General features: G+C 50.8%; 1 protein-coding gene across 1 annotated transcript in view; it reads left to right on the top strand.

The window, feature by feature from the left end:
* LOC125428004 (filamin-A-like) overlaps window positions 1-19,761 on the top strand; it is a 157,813-nt gene that overhangs the window by 82,074 nt on the left and 55,978 nt on the right. Inside the window, 12 exon segments of the mRNA XM_048487578.1 lie at window positions 363-625; window positions 1,981-2,406; window positions 2,409-2,586; window positions 3,672-3,900; window positions 6,135-6,160; window positions 6,401-6,563; window positions 8,182-8,342; window positions 13,436-13,591; window positions 13,677-13,800; window positions 16,144-16,300; window positions 18,046-18,235; window positions 18,489-18,512. Coding sequence (XP_048343535.1) covers window positions 363-625; window positions 1,981-2,406; window positions 2,409-2,586; window positions 3,672-3,900; window positions 6,135-6,160; window positions 6,401-6,563; window positions 8,182-8,342; window positions 13,436-13,591; window positions 13,677-13,800; window positions 16,144-16,300; window positions 18,046-18,235; window positions 18,489-18,512 — 2,097 coding nt within the window.

The following is a 19,761-nucleotide window of genomic DNA, read 5'->3' as shown; positions in this document are numbered from 1 at the left end:
CATTCCTGCCCTCGGAGACGTCCTTACTGGCATCTCACAAACGTTTTTTTTGTTCCTGAAGACAAGCCAGGGCCTAATTGTTGGAAACAGGCCCAGGTTCCTTTGTTCTCCCGAACAGATTAGTCATGCCAGCATCCTTCCCTTTTCCCTACGTAACCTCAACCGCAAAGTATCTCCTTCGGCTGTGGAAGCTCTCAAAACACAAATCAGCTTGGAACGTGCGGCTGTTTTCAGACTTTGCAAAAGGCAGGACGCGAGTGCGCCGTTGCGGGTGTGATGTCTTGATCTGTGGGGGGTGCCGAGAACTCCTCAGGCCGCTTTGCGGGTGAACCTCTGACACGTGTGTGTGATATTTCTTGCAGAGGTGGAAGTGGGCAAGGACCAGGAGTTCACGGTCAAGTCCAAGGGGGCTGGCGGTCAAGGCAAGGTGTCCACCAAGATCGTGGGTCCTTCCAGCAAACCAGTGCCCTGCAAAGTGGAACCGGGCCTCAGCCCAGACAACAGCGTTGTGAAATTCATCCCCCGTGAAGAGGGACCCTATGAAGTGGACGTCACCTACGACGGCGTCCCTGTCCCAGGGAGCCCTTTTCCTGTGGAGGCCGTTCCTCCCACCAACCCGTCCAAGGTAGGGTCTCAGGACAGGCATAATAGATTCTGTCCCAGTGCCTTGGAGGTTTGTGCATTCCTAAATCAGAACCTGCATGAAGCAGAACACGTCTGAATGCTACCATCCAGCCGAACTGGCCTCTATAGGAGGGGTCAGCAGTGGCATAGGAGGTTAAGAGCTTGGTTATCTAATCTGGAGGAACCGGGTTTGATTCCCAGCTCTGCCGCCTGAGCTGTGGAGGCTTACCTGGGGAATTCAGATTAGCCTGTACACTCCCACACACGCCAGCTGGGCGACCTTGGGCTAGTCACAGCTTCTCGGAGCTCTCTCAGCCCCACCCACCTCACAGGGTGTTTGTTGTGAGGGGGGAAGGGCAAGGAGATTGTAAGCCCCTTCGAGTCTCCTGCAGGAGAGAAAGGGGGGATATAAATCCAAACTCCTCTTCTATAGCCAGCTTGACATAGGAGGGGTCGTGCAGGGCAAGGAGATCTTGGAGACCCCGGTTCAAGCATTTATTTATATATTTATTTTATTGGATTTATATCCCACACTCAAAAGCATGTTGCATTGGGGCGGTGCCAACCTGCCGTTCCTTGAAATACCAGATAATTCACCAGCTCCACCTAGTTTTGGGCACAGGGAACCCGACCACAGTGTCACGCGCTCCGCTAACCTCCCCGATTGGATTACTGTCACGCGGTCTACCTGGGCTGCCCTTGAAGATGATCTGGAGGCTGGCGTAGCATGTGGCAGCTTGTCTACTTGCTGGTACATCTGGCCAGATGCTCACCACACCTGTCCTCGAGGAACTGCATTGGCTCCCAGTTCACTTCCGGGCCCAATTCAAGGTGTTGACATTAATGTAGGAAGCCCTAAATGGCTTGGACCCTACCTGTCTAATGGAACGCTTACACCCGTATGTACCTGCCTGGGCACTGAGGTCATGGGGTGGGGGGGAGCTCTCCTTGTTGTACCCCCTCCCTTTCCTTGCGGTACTCCCTCCAGGGGTACATGGGATTGCTTTCTCTGTGACTGCCCCCCAGGCAGAGATTTGCTGGGTGACTACCCTTCATGGGTTTAGGCACCTGACCAAGACTTTCCACTTCGCCCAGGTGGTTGTTTGGTCTCCCTGGACACCCATTCTGAGATGCTGCGGGTGGGGGGTGGGGAGATGGGCTTGGGACGTACTTTCATATGTTGTGGTGTTTTCACAAGGATGTTTTAATGCTGCAGCCGGCTAGAGGTCTTGCATATCGGTGGGGGTAGAAACTTAAATAAATAAATAGCATTCTCAGAAGGGTGTGCTTTGATTGGAAGGAATTATTCTGTGTCCGTGGACTTCAAAGGTGACGGCCCGTCTTCTCTCGCCTCAGGTGAAGACCTATGGACCAGGCCTGAAGGGGGGCTTGGCTGGATCCCCTGCTCCCTTCACCATCGATACCAAAGGGGCTGGGAATGGGGGTCTCGGCCTGACCGTGGAAGGCCCTTGCGAGGCCAAGATCGAGTGCCTGGACAACGGGGACGGCACCTGCTCCGTGTCCTACCTGCCCACCGAGCCCGGCGAATACAACATCAACATTCTCTTTGCCAACACCCATGTGCCCGGCTCTCCGTTCAAAGCCCAGGTGGCGCCCGGCTTCGACCCATCCAAAGTGAAGTGTTCTGGACCCGGGCTGGAACATGCCACGGTGGGGCGAGCCGGAGAGTTCAGTGTGGACTGTTCCAGCGCCGGTCACGCAGAGCTGACCATTGAGATTATCTCTGTGAAGGCGGCATCGCGGAGGCAGGAGGTCCGCGTGCTTGGGACAATGGGGACGGCACTTACACCATCACGTACATCCCGCTCTGCCCAGGGATTTACACCATCACCATCAAGTACGGAGGGCAGCCGGTTCCAAACTTCCCCAGCAAGCTCAACGTGGAGGCCGCGGTGGACACTTCAGGTGTTAAAGTGTACGGTCCGGGAGTGGAAGGCCAAGGTGAGGACTTGTAAGCAGGCTGGGCTGAATGGTAGGCCGTCTGCTGGCCATTGTTAGACGGCTTTAGAAAAGAGTGTACACGTTTTTCAGAAATCGGATTCTCAAGCCATTGCATTGATAGCTCATTGCATTCATACCTCATGGAGCGTTGGTCTATTGATGAGTGCTTTAAAGGTGGAATTTGCTGCCACAAGGTGTAGTAATGGCCAAAGGCACAGATGGCTTTAAAAAGTAACCAGAAGGGGCGTAGTGGCGTAGGAGGTTAAGAGCTCGTGTATCTAATCTGGAGGAACCGGGTTTGATTCCCAGCTCTGCCACCTGAGCTGTGGAGGCTTATCTGGGGAATTCAGATTAGCCTGGGCACTCCCACACACGCCAGCTGGGTGACCTGGGGCTAGTCACTGGGGGGAAGAATTAGGACTAATAAAATAGTGTTAGGACTATAACTATATAAAATAGTGTTAGGACACACGTTGCGTGAAGAATTAGGACTAATAAAATAGTGCTGGGGGGAAGAATTAGGACTAATAAAAGGAAACATTTCTTCACGCAACGTGTGATTGGTGTTTGGAATATGCTGCCCCAGGAGGTGGTGATGGCCACTAACCTGGATAGCTTTAAAAAGGGCTTGGACAGATTTATGGAGGAGAAGTCAATCTATGGCTACCAATCTTGATCCTCCTTGATCTCAGATTGCAAATGCCTTAGCAGACCAGGTGCTCAGGAGCAGCAGCAGCAGCAGAAGGCCATTGCTTTCACATCCTGCAGGTGAGCTCCCAAAGGCACCTGGTGGGCCACTGCGAGTAGCAGAGTGCTGGACTAGATGGACTCTGGTCTGATCCAGCAGGCTAGTTCTTATGTTCTTATGTTCTTAGTCACAGCTTCTCGGAGCTCTCTCAGCCCCACCCACCTCCCAGGGTGTTTGCTGTGTGTGCGGGGAAGGGTAAGGAGATTGTAAGCCCCTTTGAGTCTCCTTACAGGAGAGAAAGGGGGATACAAATCCAAACTCCTTGTCCTCCTCCTCCTCCTCTTCTTCCAACTTCACCCATGCAATGTGTCTTCCAACACTGCTTCTGCTCACCTAGGTGTGTTCCGTGAGGCCACGACAGAATTCAGTGTAGACGCCCGAGCCCTGAGCAAGGCTGGAGGGCCTCACGTCAAAACGAGGGTGTCCAACCCCTCCGGGAACCTGACAGACAGCTACGTGTTGTTAGCGACATCAGGAGATAGAGTACCTACTGCACGTGGAGTACCATGCCCACAGAAGTCTGTGGAACCCACAGGGGGCATGCGATCGCTGTCCAAGGACCCCTGGTAGGGAACTCCCGAGACACTGGGGTAGGGGATGAGGCTTGCATTAATGCACCCGTGTGTTCTTGTGAAGGCTTTCCTTAGTTGGAAAGAGGGGTACATCCTTGTAAGAAGGTGCACAGCGTGGTGTTGTGGTTCTTCTATTCCAGTGATGGTGAACCTTTTCAAGCCCGAGTGCCCAAATTGCAACCCAAAACCCACTTATTTATCGCAAAGTGCCAACACGGCAATTTAACCTGAATACTGAGGTTTTAGTTTAGGAAAAAACGGTTGACTCCGAGGTGTTGGTGGTTTTGCTTTGAAGCAACCGTGCAGCTCTTCCAACGGGTGAATCACGACCTTAGGAGGGTTTACTCAGAAACAAGCCCCACTGCCAGCAACTGAGCTTACTCCCAGGTAAAGGATCATGCTTTAGTTCTTCACATGAAAATCAGTGGGGATTAACAGCGCTTAACAGGGTTACCTACACTGCTCCCCCAAAACTAGGTATTTGGCTTAATTCTAATAATTGAGCCAGTGGCTCAGGCCAGCCTAGATGTGTGTGGGGTGGTGGGGGCGACTCTGTTTGCACGTGCCCATAGAGAGGGCTCTGAGTGCTACCTCTGGCACCCGTGCCATAGGTTCGCCACCACTGTTCTATTCTGAAGAACTAAGCCCACTGGGTGACCTTGGGCCAGTTACGATTCTTTTCGAACTCTCTTAACCCCCAGCTGCCACACAACGGGTCTGCAGTGTAGATAGGAAAGGAAGGCAATTGATCGTTAGCCGCTTTGAGATGTTTTAAAAGGAGAAAAACCAAAAACCAGCCCTTCTTCTAATCTGAAGAACTGGGTTTGATTCTCCACTTCTCCACATGTAGCCTGCTGGGTGATTGTGGGCCAGTCACGGTACTCTCAGAACTCTCTCGGCCCCACCTATCTCATGAGGCGTCTGCTGCGGGGCGAGGAAGGGAAGGAATTTATAAGCCACTTTGAGACTCCTTACAGGAGAGAAATGTGGGGTATAAGTTCTTCCTTGCTCAGCTGATGCAAGCTGGAAAACCGAACTGACTCAAGGCAGTGACTGGAACTCAGGATGTTGAATCTCCAAGCTAGGGCCGATCCTGTCACTAAACAGGGCAAGTCCAGACTGCAGTGGACAACACATGGTCAGCTCACACCACATGGAATCAGCTACAGCACCCCTCACTAAGCCCAGAGACGTGTCCATAAAAGGTCTGCTGTCCTGGGGCCTCTTGGGGAGGGATGCTGTATTGAGACTTCCATTCCTCGGGTAGCAAAATATGTTGGTTGGTTGAGTTAGGACAGGGCTGTCCAACTCTGGCGCTTCAGATGTTCATGGACTACAATTCCCATCAGCCCCTCCTGGCATGGCCAATTGCAAATTGTAGTCCATGAACATCTGAAGCACCAGAGTTGGACACCCCTGAGTTAGGAGAAGTAGGCGCATGGCATGAGGAACATCGAGTCCTGCCTGAGGTTAGCTGAGAAGGTTTGCATCAGGCCAGGCTTCTAGAACAGTGGTGGCGAACCTATGGCACGGGTGCCAGAGGTGGCACTCAGAGCCCTCTCTGTGGGCACGCGCAAACACACACATCTAGGCTGGCCTGGGCCACTGGGCTTGATTATTAGCATTAAACCTAAGACCTAGTTTTGGGGAAGCAGTGTACGTAACCCTGTTAAGCGCTTTTAAACCCCACTGATTTTCATGTGAAGAACTAAAGCGCGATCCTTTACCTGGGAGTAAGCTCGGTTGCTGGCAATGGGGCTTGCTTCTGAGCAAACCCTCCTAGGGTCGTGATTCACCCATTGGAAGAGTTGCCCGGTTGCTTCAAAGCAAAGCCACCGACTTCCACCAAGCTTACTCCCGAGTAACGCATGTCTCAGAGCCAACCATTTTTTTCTAAACTAAAACCTCAGTATTCAGGTTAGATTGCCGTGTTGGCACTTTGCGATAAATAAGTGGGTTTTGGGTTGCAGTTTGGGCACTCGGTCTCGAAAAGGTTTGCCACCACTGTTCTAGAACATCTGACTCCTGACAGCCAGGTGTTTAGTGGAGGCAGCTGTCAACTGGGATATGGAAAGGTATACTGTGGCCTGATCTTGGTAGATCTGAGAATCTAAGCAGCTTTGGTGCCTGGATGGGAGACCACCAGGGGAGACTCTGCATAGGGAGACAGTGGCTGGCAGACCCACTCTGCTTCTTGCTTGCCTTGAAATCCCTTGTTCTGGTTGCAGTTGCTGGGAGTGGGAAACTAAGCAGGGTTGGGATCTGGATGAGAGACCACCAAGGGATGCTCTGCAGAGGAAACCAGTGGCAAGCCACCTCTGCTTCTCACTGGCCTGGAAAGTCGCTGGCGGGGGTCGCCCTCAGTCAGTTGACGGCACTTTGGTGTAGCAGCTGCCAGCTCCTGGTTGCGACAGCAAGATCTGTCAGACAGCAAGCTGTGGGTGGGATCTCTGCTTCCTCGCACACCTTCTAATTGTACCTGTTGTTGCTTCAGGTGTCCACTCCATTGACGTGACCTATGATGGGAGCCCAGTGCCCAGCAGCCCTTTCCGTGTCCCAGTCACAGAAGGATGTGACCCCACGAGGGTTCGCGTGCACGGTCCTGGCATTCAGAGCGGCACCACCAACAAGCCGAACAAATTCACCGTGGAGACCAGGTGAAAAATTGCAGCTGGGGGTACAAGAGCGTCACGGCAGCTGCCTATTGGCTGGGAGCTGAAGCTCGAAATCTGCTTTTTGTGTCCACGACACATCTGGCCACTCGGTCTGGCTCAGGAAAGGGCGTTCAGGTTTCAGAAGAAACCTCTTCTGCCAAGTGGTGGGTAGAAGATAGAGGCCCCTCTGCCTGCAGTGGATGATTGGCTGGCTTTCAGTGGCTCTCTTAATGTTGCTGATTAGCAGAATTCTTGCTGTGATTGCCCGCCTGAACTGAACTAGCTGGGCACCCTGGGTTCAGTTTTTTAAGATCAGTCATGAACTCAGGATTTGTAAATTATTTATTTATTTATTTATATACCGCCCTCCCCGAAGGCTCAGGGCGGTTTCCATCAACAATAAAAGTTTAAAACATCGTATGTATAATTTACTTAAAATACATAAAATACTAAAACTATAGATGGCTTCAGCTCTTCTTTCCCCTTTATGAGCCCACGGGAGGCTAGATGTTTTTATGGCAAGTTGACATCATCATCCCGGCTGGCCAAACGCCTGGCGGAACAGGTCCATTTTACAGGCCCTGCGGAAACTTTGTAAGTCCCGCAGGGCCCTGATCTCACGTGGGAGCCTGTTCCACCAGGTAGGGGCCAGTGCTGTAAAAGCCCTGGCCCTTGTAGAGGCCAGCCGGATCGCCTTGGGGCCAGGGATCACCAGTAGGTCCGCCTCCGACGAGCGGAGGGGCCTAGAAGGGCGATATAGGGAGAGACGGTCCCTCAGATAAGCAGGGCCAAGGCCGCAAATGGCTTTAAAGGTCAGTACCAAAACTTTAAACATGACCCGGTACTCGATCGGCATTTAGAACAGAGACCCAATTTGCTTCCAAGTGAAAATCGGCACCTTGCTTGTGAAAATCATGGGCATCTCTACACTGGGCTCTGGGGTGAGATCGTGCAAGACCGAAGTCAGCCTATCACTGCACTTGTCCAGGGCTCTGCAACGTGGTGCCCGTGGGTAGCCCTGACGCCCGCCAACACCTTTTCTGGCACCTGCTTTTTTTTCAGAAGGCGGTGGGGCCAAGTAGGGCTTTTCCCAGCAAGGCTTCTGATTGGTTGCTGGAGATTTGGTTGGCGCTGCAGATTTTGTCTGATGTTGCTTTGGCAGCCGCTGCCACCAACACCACAATTATTTGTCCCGTGCTATTGAACTTACAAGCTGCGGCAATAGCCCCTATAAGCGTTCCCCAGTGCTGTGTGGCAGACTGAAAATGTGCCCGGGAGAGCTCCCCCTGCTGGTCAGCCCCTTATCTGCATGGCACCAGCGTGGTGGCAGCTAAATACATGCAGCTTGCAAGGAGTGTCGAGCTGTGGCAATTGTTTTGGGGCCAGCTCTATCTCCTGGGGCAGCCATAGTGTGACTCCATCTACCATCCCATGTCAGAATTCCAACTGTGCCAGGAGGTCTAAAAAGGTGAAGACTCCTGCATTAGTCGAGCGGAACGTTTTTGGCTTTGCTGTCATTCTTCTCCTTCTTCCTGGGGAGGAGCTACCAGCTTTGCTTCTAACTCCACTTTGACTGCCCTCAGCCCATCCCTTTCAACTGGCTGAAATTTCTCCTTCCCAGGGGCGCTGGCACCGGCGGGCTCGGCCTAGCTGTCGAAGGTCCGTCTGAGGCAAAGATGTCCTGTACTGACAACAAGGATGGCAGCTGCTCCGTGGAGTACATCCCCTACGAACCCGGCACCTACAACCTCAATGTCACTTACGGGGGCCACCAAGTGCCAGGTACTCTGGGTGGCCTGACGCCGTGGGATCGGTGGCTGACCTCAGCTTAGCATAAGAACATAAGAACATAAGAACTAGCCTGCTGGATCAGACCAGAGTCCATCTAGTCCAGCATTCTGCTACTCGCAGTGGCCCACCAGGTGCCTTTGGGAGCTCACAGGCAGGATGTGAAAGCAACGGCCTTCTGCTGCTGCTGGCAACGCTTGCTGCTCCCGATCTTCCTGGTCTGCTAGGCACCGACGTTGCAATCTGAGATCAAGGCAGATCAAGATTGGGAGCCGTAGATCGACTTCTCCTCCATAAATCTGTCCAAGCCCCCTTTAAAGCTATCCAGGTGAGTGGCCATCACCACCTCACCAATGTGGCAGTATATTCCAAAGCCTACCAATCACTGCGTTAGCATTTGAAGAAATGTTTCCCTTTATTGAGATTACAAATTTACTTCCCCAGCATTTCTCAATGGAATTGCCCCTGGTTCTAGTATTGTGGGAAAGAGAGAAAAATTTCTCTCTGTCAACATTTTCTACCCCAGGCATCATTTTATAGACTTCAATCATATCCCCCCTCAGCCGTCTCCTCTCCAAACGTCTCCTCTCCAATAGCAGTTGTAGTTCCTCATGCACGGTTGCCTCTTTCCCCCCTTCTGTGTCTTCCATGGGGCAGCCGGTTGTCGTTCGTGCCTTAGAAAATTTGGGTGGCTTTAGGGCAGTGGTAGCGAACCTTTGGCACTCCAGATGTTAATGGACTACAATTCCCATCAGCCCCTTCCAGCATGGGCAACTGGCCATGCTGGAAGGGGCTGATGAATTATGATCAACTATCTAGATGCCAAGAGTCGCCTCCAACTACAGAAGTGTTCGGGATCTTGAGAGCCCTGGTAGGAGAGAGTTTCCACTGCCTGTTTCCGTCCCGCACCAGGCCTTCCTGTCCTCCAACCTGCCTCTGTGTCCTTTCCTGCTTGTGAGCTCTTGTACAGCTCTTTTTCCTAGGAGAACTGGGGCACAGGTGTCACTGGGAGCAAAGCAAAGTGCAGACAAAATAGGTGAGAGGGATCGGCAGCCCTGGGCCCTTCCAGAAACCCAGGGCCGTGGCAGCTCCCCTCCTCAGGGTACGATGATGCTGGCCCCGAGTGACGTTTTTAATGCCATCATAAGAACATAAGAACAAGCCAGCTGGATCAGACCAGAGTCCATCTAGTCCAGCTCTCTGCTACTCGCAGTGGCCCACCAGGTGCCTTTGGGAGCTCACATGCAGGATGTGAAAGCTTAATGGCAGCTTCTGCTGCTGCTGCTTATCCTCGAGCACCTGAAGATGCTGCTAAAGGCATTTTCGCAATCTGAGAACCAGGAGGATCAAGATTGGTAGCCATAAATCGACTTCTCCTCCATAAATCTGTCCAAGCCCCTTTTAAAGCTATCCAGGTGAGTGGCCATCACCACCTCCTGTGGCAGCATATTCCAAACACCAATCACACGTTGCGTGAAGAAGTGTTTCCTTTTATTAGTCCTAATTCTTCCCCAGCATTTTCAATGGATGCCCCTGGTTCTAGTATTGTGAGAGAAAAATTTCTCTCTGTCAACATTTTCTACCCCATGCATAATTTTATAGACTTCAATCATATCCCCCCTCAGACGTCTCCTCTCCAAACTAAAGAGTCCCAAACGCTGCAGCCTCTCCTCATAAGGTAGGTGCTCCAATCCTTCAATCATCCTCATTGCCCTTCTCTGCACTTTTTCTATCTCTTCGATATCCTTTTGAGAATCGTGACCAGAGGGCTGAACATAGGACTCCAAGTGCGGTACTTTCCTGCTTTATATATAAAGGGCATGACAATCCTTGCAGTTTTATTATCAACTCCTTTCCTAATTATCCCCAGCATAGAGTTTGCCTTTTTCACAGCTGCCATGCATTGAGTTGACATTCCCATGGAACTATCAACTAAGACGCCCAAATCCCTTTCCTGGTCTGTTACTGATAGCAAGTGACTTACGGGCACCCCGTAGGGTTTTCAGGGCACAGGTTCAGAGGTGGTTTGCCGTTGTCTGCCTCCGTGTCACGACCCTGGTATTCCTTGGAGGTTGCCCATCTAAATACGGGCCACTACGGTTGGTCCCTGATTGATGTAACGCCCTGTCCAGAAACACTGGCGTTTCACAAATTTCAGTGTGAGCCGATTTCAGTGGTGGAAGACCCGTGGTTTGTATGGATGGGCAACATCAGCCCACACTAGATACAAGGTCTCCTATGTTCAGCTAAAAAGACCCGTAAAGTGCATTGCCGGGTGTGTGTTCTTTTAATAATATTCTTTTGTATTCATGACCACTGAGGAAGACCAGATAGGCTGAAACACGCATGGTCCTGAACCAATCCTTTATCACGATTATACCATCAACAGGATCTGTGCACCAGTTTATCCTGATTAGGATAATCAGGATAATTTATTAGGACAAATAAAAGGAAACACTCCTTCACGCAACGTGTGATTGGTGTTTGGAATATGCTGCCACATTGAGGTAGTGATAGCCACTCCGCCTGGATAACTTTACCAAGGGCTTGATTGGCAGATTGGTGGAGGAGAATTCAGTCTGGTCGATGGCTACCAATCTTGATCCTCCTTGATCTGAGATTACCGAAATGCCTTAACAGACCAGGTGCTCAGGGGCAGCAGCAGCGCCATGAAGGCCATTGCTTTCACATCCTGCCTGTGAACTCCCAAAGGCACCTGATGAATACCCACTAAACGAAAATATACTGAAAAGCTTGGATAGATGGACTCTGGTCTGATCCAGCAGGCTCTTTCTTATGTTCTGATAATTTTTAATATGTAGACCGTATTCCTGGCCCTGCATTTTTAGCAAACCTTTTTGTGTACACCATGTAATAATTATTTTGTTATAAATTTTAGTGTTTATCTCAACCTCCATCCAAATAATAACCAGGGCTGACCCTGTTTAGCTTCTTAATCGGACAAGATTGGGTCAGGGCGGGTGACTTTTGCAGGTACTAGTTTTGCACAGTACTAATTTCACCTCTGCTGTTCTCCGGCAGAGGACAAACTGTAGTTAGAGTAGAACACTGCTGGACGCAAGGTTGTAAATTGCACAGCTTGGATGTTCACACGGGCAGGACTGCCAATTTATAACTCTTAAGATCTTAGAAGATAAACAGCAAGGGAGCTGAAAAGGTTTCCGTTGGATTCATGAGATGCCGTTGCCCTAGCAGATCAGGTGCTCGGGAGCAGCAGCAGCAGAAGGCCATTGCTTTCATGTGGCCATTGCCCATCAAACTCTTAAAGCCTATTGGTCACAGAGTGCTCGAGTGAGGAATTGAAGTCTGTCAATATCGGTATCTTCCGGTATTTCCCCTAGCCTAGACCTGGGGATTGAATCAAATTCCACCTTTAAATCTACAAAGAGCAATGTTGGGCCCCTTGGAAGATAATTTTCAATGAGATGTTGTTGGGTCAGGCGGTAGTCGACTGTTGATCGGCCTGCCCTAAAACCTGCCTGTTCTCTGCTATTATTATTATTATTATTATTATTATTATTATTATTATTATTATTATTATTATTATTATTATTATTATTATTATTATTATTATTATTAAGTTTATATACCGCCCTCCCGGTGATCAGAGTGATGAACAACATATAAACAGAACACAATAATAGATTAAAATCAATAAATGCTATGAGTTAATCTTGACTCTAATAAATAAACCCTATCGTATTAAAATACAACATTATTAAAATTAACATTAAACTAACATTAAAACAAGATGGCACCAGCTTCAGTTCATCCAGAGCCCCAGAGGGGGGATGAGGCGGTGGATCCACTTGATGTTATAGATCAGTGATGGCGAACCTATGGCACGGGTGCCAGAGGTGGCACTCAGAGCCCTCTCTGTGGGCACGTGCAAACAGAGTTAAGTGATGTGTGGGAGGAGAAATGGCCCCCATACACACACACACACATCTAAGAGCTGTACAGGGCTGGAGCTCGAATATTAGCATTAAAGCCTAAGACCTAGTTTTGGGGAAGCAGTGTAAGTGAGTAACCCTGTAAATGGCTGTTAAAAAGCCCACCTGATTTTCATGCAATGAACTAAAGGATGCAATCCTTTACCTGGGGAGTAAATTGGCTGAGTTTGCTGGCAATGGGGCTTTGCTTCACGAACAAACTCCCTCCTAGGGCAGAATTTGGTTCACCCGTTAAGAAGAGTTGCGTGGTTGCTAGCCGAAAGCGAGGCCAACAACTTCTGCAAAATACCTAACCAACTGTGCGTTTTCTAAACTAAAACCTCAGCATTCAGGTTAAAGTTTGCGGTGCGTGTTGCGGCGCTTTCGCGATAAATAAGTGGAGTTTTGGGTTGCAATTTGGGCACTTTCGGTCACCGAAAGGTTGTAGCCATCACTGTTATAGATAAAGGAGAGGGAGGGGGCCGTTATGTCCTCTTCCTCCAGCCAGCTTTTGAATTTGTCGAGTAAATGCCAAGTACTGACCTTATGGATGAATCTCAGCAGGCTACCATTGCCACGTGCCAGTCCCAAAGCAGGGATCAGGGTGGGGGGGGGGGTGCTTTCTGAATCAGAGATAAAACTTTGTTAGGTCTGTCAGCACCTTTTAATGCATGTCCATTTTCCACCTTGCTAGGCTTTGTGGCACTAATGTTTTGCCTCTGCTTACTATAACCAGAGTCAGTCCAGCCCGTCCAAATGCCAAAGAAGCACAGCTGGGTTGCAGAGAGGCCTTGCTGATAAGGATTCCTCTTTGCAAATATGCTTCTTATAACTATGACGTAGGACGGGGTATCCAACTCTGGCACTTCGGATGTTCGTGGACTACAGTTCCCATCAGCCCCTGGCCGGAGCGGCAGGGGCTGATGGGGAATATGATCCATGGCTATGAAATGGTCACCGGTAAATTGAGGCGCCCTGATAGTAGGATATGGGGAAGGACAGTGCGTTTTCAGAACTAGCCATAGGCAAGCACACTTCATTCCAGGGCTGAATGGCATTTCACGGATCGCCTAACCTGTGACCTTGCAGCCTCTTCCTCCTTTGAGGAGCCCGTTCAGAAGTGCCGTGAGTGATGTAGCAATTGGTGGATTCTTCCCAAAAGGTCAAAGTGCTCCGGTCCTGGCCTGGCCCAGGAGTTGTCGACAGTAGCGTGCCTCAGTGGATTCACAATGTCGACACCAGTAAAGTGGTGTGAAAAGCCCCTGCAGGTGAAAGTTCAAGGCCCCAAAGGTAATATTGCCCACCCAAGTATTACAAGTCACGCCTGCCTGCATTTCAGCTCTCTCCGACCGGTTGCCCTTCTGTTTTCTTGCAGGGGTTGTCGAGCCGGTAGACGTTGTGGACAACGCAGACGGCACTCAGACGGCGAGCTACGTCCCCAGCCGGGAGGGTCCGTACAGCATCGCTATACACTACGGAGATGATGAAGTACCCCGCAGGTATAAGCCATGGGCCGACTAGCACGAGAAGAGCTAGCTCTGTTCTTCAGGCTATTGTGGGCTCGTGGGCTCCTTCTGGTCCTTCGGGGTGGCCTGCAGGAAGTCGGAAAACCCTGCACCTGTTTCATGTCTTGGCAATACCGCTCTACCTCATCCCACCCAGAATAAATGGGGTACCTCTCATGGCCGGCAGCAACACTGAAGATGTCATGGCTGCTACAAACGGGGCACAATGCTGAAGGTCCTCTCCACTGCCTGCCTCATGTTGCTTTGCGATTCAAAGTCTCCACCTAACACTAATGGATTTCCTCCGAGGTGTGGTGTAATGGTTAAGAGCAGGTGGATTCTAATTTGGAGAACCGGGTTTGATTCCGCGCTCCTCCACCTGAGTGGCTGAGGCTTATCTGGTGAACCAGATGTGTTTCTGCACTCCTGCATTCCTGCTGCAAGAGTGACCTTGGGCTAGTCACAGTTCTCTCTGAACTCTGTTGTGGAATGAGGAGGGGAAAGGAGCTTGTAGGCCACCTTGAGTCTCCTTACAGGAGAGAAAGGTGGGGTATAAATCGAAACGCTTCTCCTTCTCCTTCTTCTTCTCATTTGTTCCTACAAGCTAGCTCCATGGTGGCGAACCTTTGGCACTCCAGATGTTATGGACTACAATTCCCATCAGCCCTTTCCAGCATGGCCAATTGGCCATGCTGGAAAGAAATGGTAGTCCACTGTCTATCGCCTGGAGTCTCTTTGCCCTACTGCAACTAGCGATGAAAGACTCTGTAAATGTGCTCCAGGGATGGTGAGCCGACCCTTTCACTCCCTGTTCATCTTGTATAGTTCAGGGGGTCCAAAAGTTATGGACCCTTGGTTCAGGGGGTCCAAAGTTATGGACTCTCAAAGGTCCCCATCTCCCATCTCCTATTAGCTCCCATTGGAAACAATGGGGGATGGGGCATCCTTTGGGAGTCCATAACTTTGGACCCCTTGAACCAAACATTACCAAACCGGGTTGGTATCAGCAAGAGATTATCCTGATGATACCACCAGGTTTAGTGAAGTTTGGTTCAAAGGGTCCAAAGTTATGGACCCTCAAAATGTAGCCCCCATCTCCTATTAGCTCCCATTGGAAACAATGGGGAATGGGGGCAGCCCCTTTGGGGTCCATAACTTTGGACCCCCTGAACCAAACTTTACCAAACTTGGGTGGTATCATCAGGAGAGTCTCTTGAAAAATCCCTGAAATTTTGGTGCCGCTAGAGGCTAGCCTAAAAACAACGCCCCCTGGCGGCTGACAAAGTTGAAACCCTTAAAATATTTTTTAAAATACAAAAAATGTGCTGAAAAAGTCAACTTATATGCGAGTATATGCGGGACCTACTCCCTTATTAACCTGCCTGACCACCATGGTCAACTTCAGAGGACCAATTTGGGGTTCCCTGCCTTCTAAGATTAGACCGATAGCAACCTGGGAAAAAGTTTTCTCAGGTATGGCACCAAAGCTCTCGAGGTCTCTCGCCAAGTAGACTTTGTCTACCCCTTTCTGTTTCCATCTGCCACCTATAAGTGAAAGGTCTGGATTCCATGCCCTACGAGGAGGGAGCTAGGTGTGTTTAGTCTGAAGAAGAGAAGGTTAAGGGGGTCACATGATAGCCATGTTTAAATAGCTGAAGGGAGCGAGCTTGTTTTCTGCTGCTCCACAGACTAGGACCCGGAGTAATGGATTCAGGGTACAGGAAAACAGATTCCACCTCAACATTAGGAAGAAGAAGTTCCTGATTAGGAAGAAGAAGTTCCTGATGCTAAGGGCTGTTAGACAGTGAAATACGCTGCCTTGGAATGTGGGGATACTAAGGGCTGTTTGACGTGTGCTTTCAGTGGCGTAGGAGGTTAAGAGCTCGTGTATCTAATCTGGAGGAACCGGGTTTGATTCCCTGCTCTGCTGCCTGAGCTGTGGAGGCTTATCTGGGGAATTCAGATTAGCCTGTACACTCCCACACACGCCAGCTGGGTGACCTTGGGCTACTCACAGCTTCTCGGAGCTCTCTCAGCCCCACCTACCTCACAGGGTGTTTGTTGTGAGGGGGGAAGGGCAAGGAGATTGTCAGCCCCTTTGAGTCTCCTGCAGGAGAGAAAGGGGGGATATAAATCCAAACTCTACTTCTTCTTCTTAATGGTTCTGCAATGTGATTTCATCATTTCTGTTTTAAATGGTTAGCCGCCTTGTGGACTTTGTGAGGGCAGAAAGGCAGGGTGCCCATGTTGGTGGATAAGAGGAATAGGATGCCCATGGGTGGCTCAGGGAACGGAGCGATTCTCAGCCGTTTCACCCCGCCCTCGTTCCGTTTGCAGCCCGTTCAAGGTCAAAGTTCTGCCCACCCACGATGCCAGCAAGGTGAAGGCCAGCGGGCCAGGGCTAAACACAACAGGAGTGCCCGCCAGTCTGCCGGTGGAGTTTACCATCGATGCCAAGGATGCCGGCGAAGGGCTTCTGGCTGTCCAGATCACGGTGAGTGGGCGCCTCTTGGTGAAGCGCGGTGCATACAGAAAATGCAGAAAACTTCAAAATACAGAGAGGCCCCGTCGAGTACAGTAGTGGGCCAGCCCAGATTTCCACATAACACAGTGATGGGTGTGCTACAAATCTTGACCTTCACCGTGGACTTCTTAGCGGGCTGGGAAAAACTGAAACCTGACTGCACTTTCATCTTTTTGTGAGACAGAGCATAGTCCCAAAGGTCACAGCAAAAGAGGCCAGCTCTGGATATGGGCAAAACATTAGGAGCAAAAACTACCAGACCACTGCCACACAGCCCGGAAAACCCACAAAAGCCAGTTAATTCTGCCCATGAAAGCCTTTGACAGTTACAGGAACATTTGGAAACTGAGGGGCCCCTCATGTTACAGTTGGTGAAAATCTGCAGTGGTTTCAGGGTACCCTTCCAGTGTGTGACAAGTTATAGTACATTTTCCCCCCAATCAAGTCACAGCTGACTTATGGAGACTCCGTTTGTCCTTTGTCCTCTGCTACGAAAAGCTACGTGAGTTTTACTTGCCAACCTGGGCTGGAGCTGAGCATCTGAGAATTGTAGCTTTGGAGTAACAATCTAGGTCAGGGAGCCCGAACTCAGAGTGCTTCTCCAGCATCTCACCTGGTGCCCACCAGGTGTTTTTTTTAATGGAAAGTAGGCAAAGCCAGATGGGGCTTTTGCCCAGCTTCCAATTGGCTGCGCAAATTAAAAGGCATTTTATTAAACAGAGCTTCTGACGTAAACATTGAGGGGTTACTAGGAGAGTTATGCACTGCTGTGTTCCACCCTTTGCAGCAGCCATTTTGTGGCTGTCTCAGAGAGCCGGTGTGGTGTGGTGGTTAAGAGCAGGTGCATTCTAATCTGGAGAACTGGGTTTGGTTCCCCGCTCTGCCACTCGAGTTGTGGAGGCTTATCTGGGGAACCAGTTTAGCTTGTGCACTCCAACGCTTGTGCACTCCAACTCCAACCTTGGGCTAGTCACAGTTCTTCGGCGCTCTCTCAGCCCCACCCAGAAGGGAAAGGAGATTGTAAGCCCCTTTGAGTCTCCTTACAGGAGAGAAAGGGGGACATAGATTTTTTTAAAACCCTCTTCAGAATTTCAGAAGGGCACCCAGGCTCAAAACAGTTGGTGACCCAAGGCCTCAGATTTCCATGGAGATAGTTTTCAAGGGCCGTGTTCATAAGAACATAAGAACTAGCCTGCTGGATCAGACCAGAGTCCATCTAGTCCAGCATTCTGCTACTCGCGGTGGCCCACCAGGTGCCTTTGGGAGCTCATATGCAGGAGGTGAAAGCAATGGCCTTCTGCTGCTGCTGCTGCTCCTGAGCACCTGGTCTGCTAAGGCATTTGCAATCTGAGATCAAGGAGGATCAAGATTGGTAGCCATAGATTGACTTCTCCTCCATAAATCTGTCCAAGCCCTTTTTAAAGCCCTTTTTAAAGCTTCATCTGCAGTAGAACAACTGGCTTTGGGTCCAGTAGTATCTGGAAGACCAACAAGATTCTTTTGAGAATCAAAGCTCTGATATCTGACCGAGGGTGCTGTGACTCTCAAAAGCTTATGCCCCCAAAATCTTTCTGCTCTGCATGTCCCAGGGACTTCAACAAGTGGCGGGAAATAAATATACAGATACATAAGTGCTATTGGAATTGAATCTAACCAAGGCTCAGGAAGTTTCTGCTACCTGTGTCCTTACTTTCCCCTACCACTTGTCTGGTTAGGATCCCGAAGGCAAACCGAAAAAAGCCACGATCCGCGACAACCAAGACGGCACCTACACTGTCTCGTACGTCCCGGACATGACTGGCCGCTATACTATCCTCATCAAGTATGGCGGGGATGAGATTCCTTACTCTCCGTACCGCATCCGTGCCCTGCCCACCGGAGATGCCAGCAAGTGTACGGTAACAGGTAAGAGAACTCGGGGCAAGTGCCAGGGTGGGAAATGTGGGGATTCAGAGGGTGGGGCGAACCACGCTGAAAGAACGCCACGCCCTCCACACACCCAACCGCTTTTGCCGGGCACATCCGGCCACACTGCTCACCCACGGTGGGGAGGGAATTGCCACGTTGTGTGCCTTTTTGTGTGTGTGCGTGTTTTTTTAATTGTGCACTGTTCTGTGTGGATCTTAATCTCACTTGATTACCCCTTGCTTTTGCCCAGTGTCGATTGGAGGTCATGGGCTAGGTAAGCAGCTTGCTAGCGGCTTCTCCCCCACATTCCCCGCTTGCACGCCCCTCCGCCGCCATTCCTTTGCACGAGTCAACGCCCGCACTCGTCTCCACCTCTGCTTCAGACCGAGGGAAGAGGCCTGGCTCTCGCATCTCTCCGTTCCGCGGTTCGAATCCGAGCTGGCGGAAAAGCTATTCCTACCACTCGGCTTGCCGACCCGCTGCCGGGTTCATCTGAACTCGCCAGTCTCCAGCAAAGCAACTTAGAAGATGACATTAGCCATTTGTTGTAAGAAGGGGAGAGACCCCCTTTCTTGTGCCCTGTTTATGGCAATATTCCAGTCAAAATGAAAGGTGCTCTTCGATAGCAGCCCTGCTAGTTCGAACCAGAAGTGTCCGTTTTAGTTGAGCCATCGTTTTAAAAGAGCCTCTTGAAGCCTGTGGCTCCACAAGGAGGGACTGTGGCTCGGTGGTAGAACTCCCGCTTGCGTTGCGGAAGGCCCCGGGTTCAGTCCCTGGCATCTCCGTTTAAAGGGTCTGGCAGCAGGCCATGGGAGAGACCTCTGCCCGAAATGCTGGGGAGCAGCTGCCCGTCTGAGTAAACAAGACTGACTGTGGTGGACTGTCCCATCTGATTCAGAAGAAGGTGGCTTCCTGTGGAAACTGTGGGGAGGACGCTGCGGCTCAATGGCAGAGCTTCTGTTTGACCTGCAGAAGGTCCCGGGTTCAATTCCCACCACCTCCAGTTGGAAATCCTTAAGGCCTGAGATCTCTGAGAGCTGCTGCCCCAGGGGTAGGGAACCTTTAACACTCAAAGAGCCATTTGGACCCGTTTTCCACGGGAAAAGAAAACACTTGGAGCCGCAAATAATTTTTGACATTTAAAATAAAGATAACACTGTATATATTGGGTTTTTTAACCTTTTACTCCACTCATTCTGAGAAGCGCGTGGATGCGCCCGCCCTGCTGCCTGCAGGGCAGGCCAGGTTTGGGGCCAGCGGCTTGGCCTTGCCGGCCGCCGGGAAAATTCCCGCCCCACTCCAACGGGGTGGGCGAGAGGGGAAACCCGCGGCACTGCCCAGCCGGCCATGGGCAATTAGTGCACCCGACCTGCTGCCTGCAGCGCAGCCCAGCCGTACGCGGGCAATTGGTGCGCCTGCAAGGATGAAGCCGGCAGCTCAGCTCATGGAGCCGCAGTGCAAGGGCAGAAGAGCCGCATGTGGCTCTCGAGCCGCAGGTTCCCTACCCCTGGAGCAGACAATAC

Source organism: Sphaerodactylus townsendi, linkage group LG03 (assembly GCF_021028975.2).
Source record: "Sphaerodactylus townsendi isolate TG3544 linkage group LG03, MPM_Stown_v2.3, whole genome shotgun sequence".
Taxonomy (NCBI): domain Eukaryota; kingdom Metazoa; phylum Chordata; class Lepidosauria; order Squamata; family Sphaerodactylidae; genus Sphaerodactylus; species Sphaerodactylus townsendi.
The sequence above is the reverse complement of the archived record's forward strand: the minus strand, read 5'-3'. Positions and strand labels throughout refer to the sequence as shown.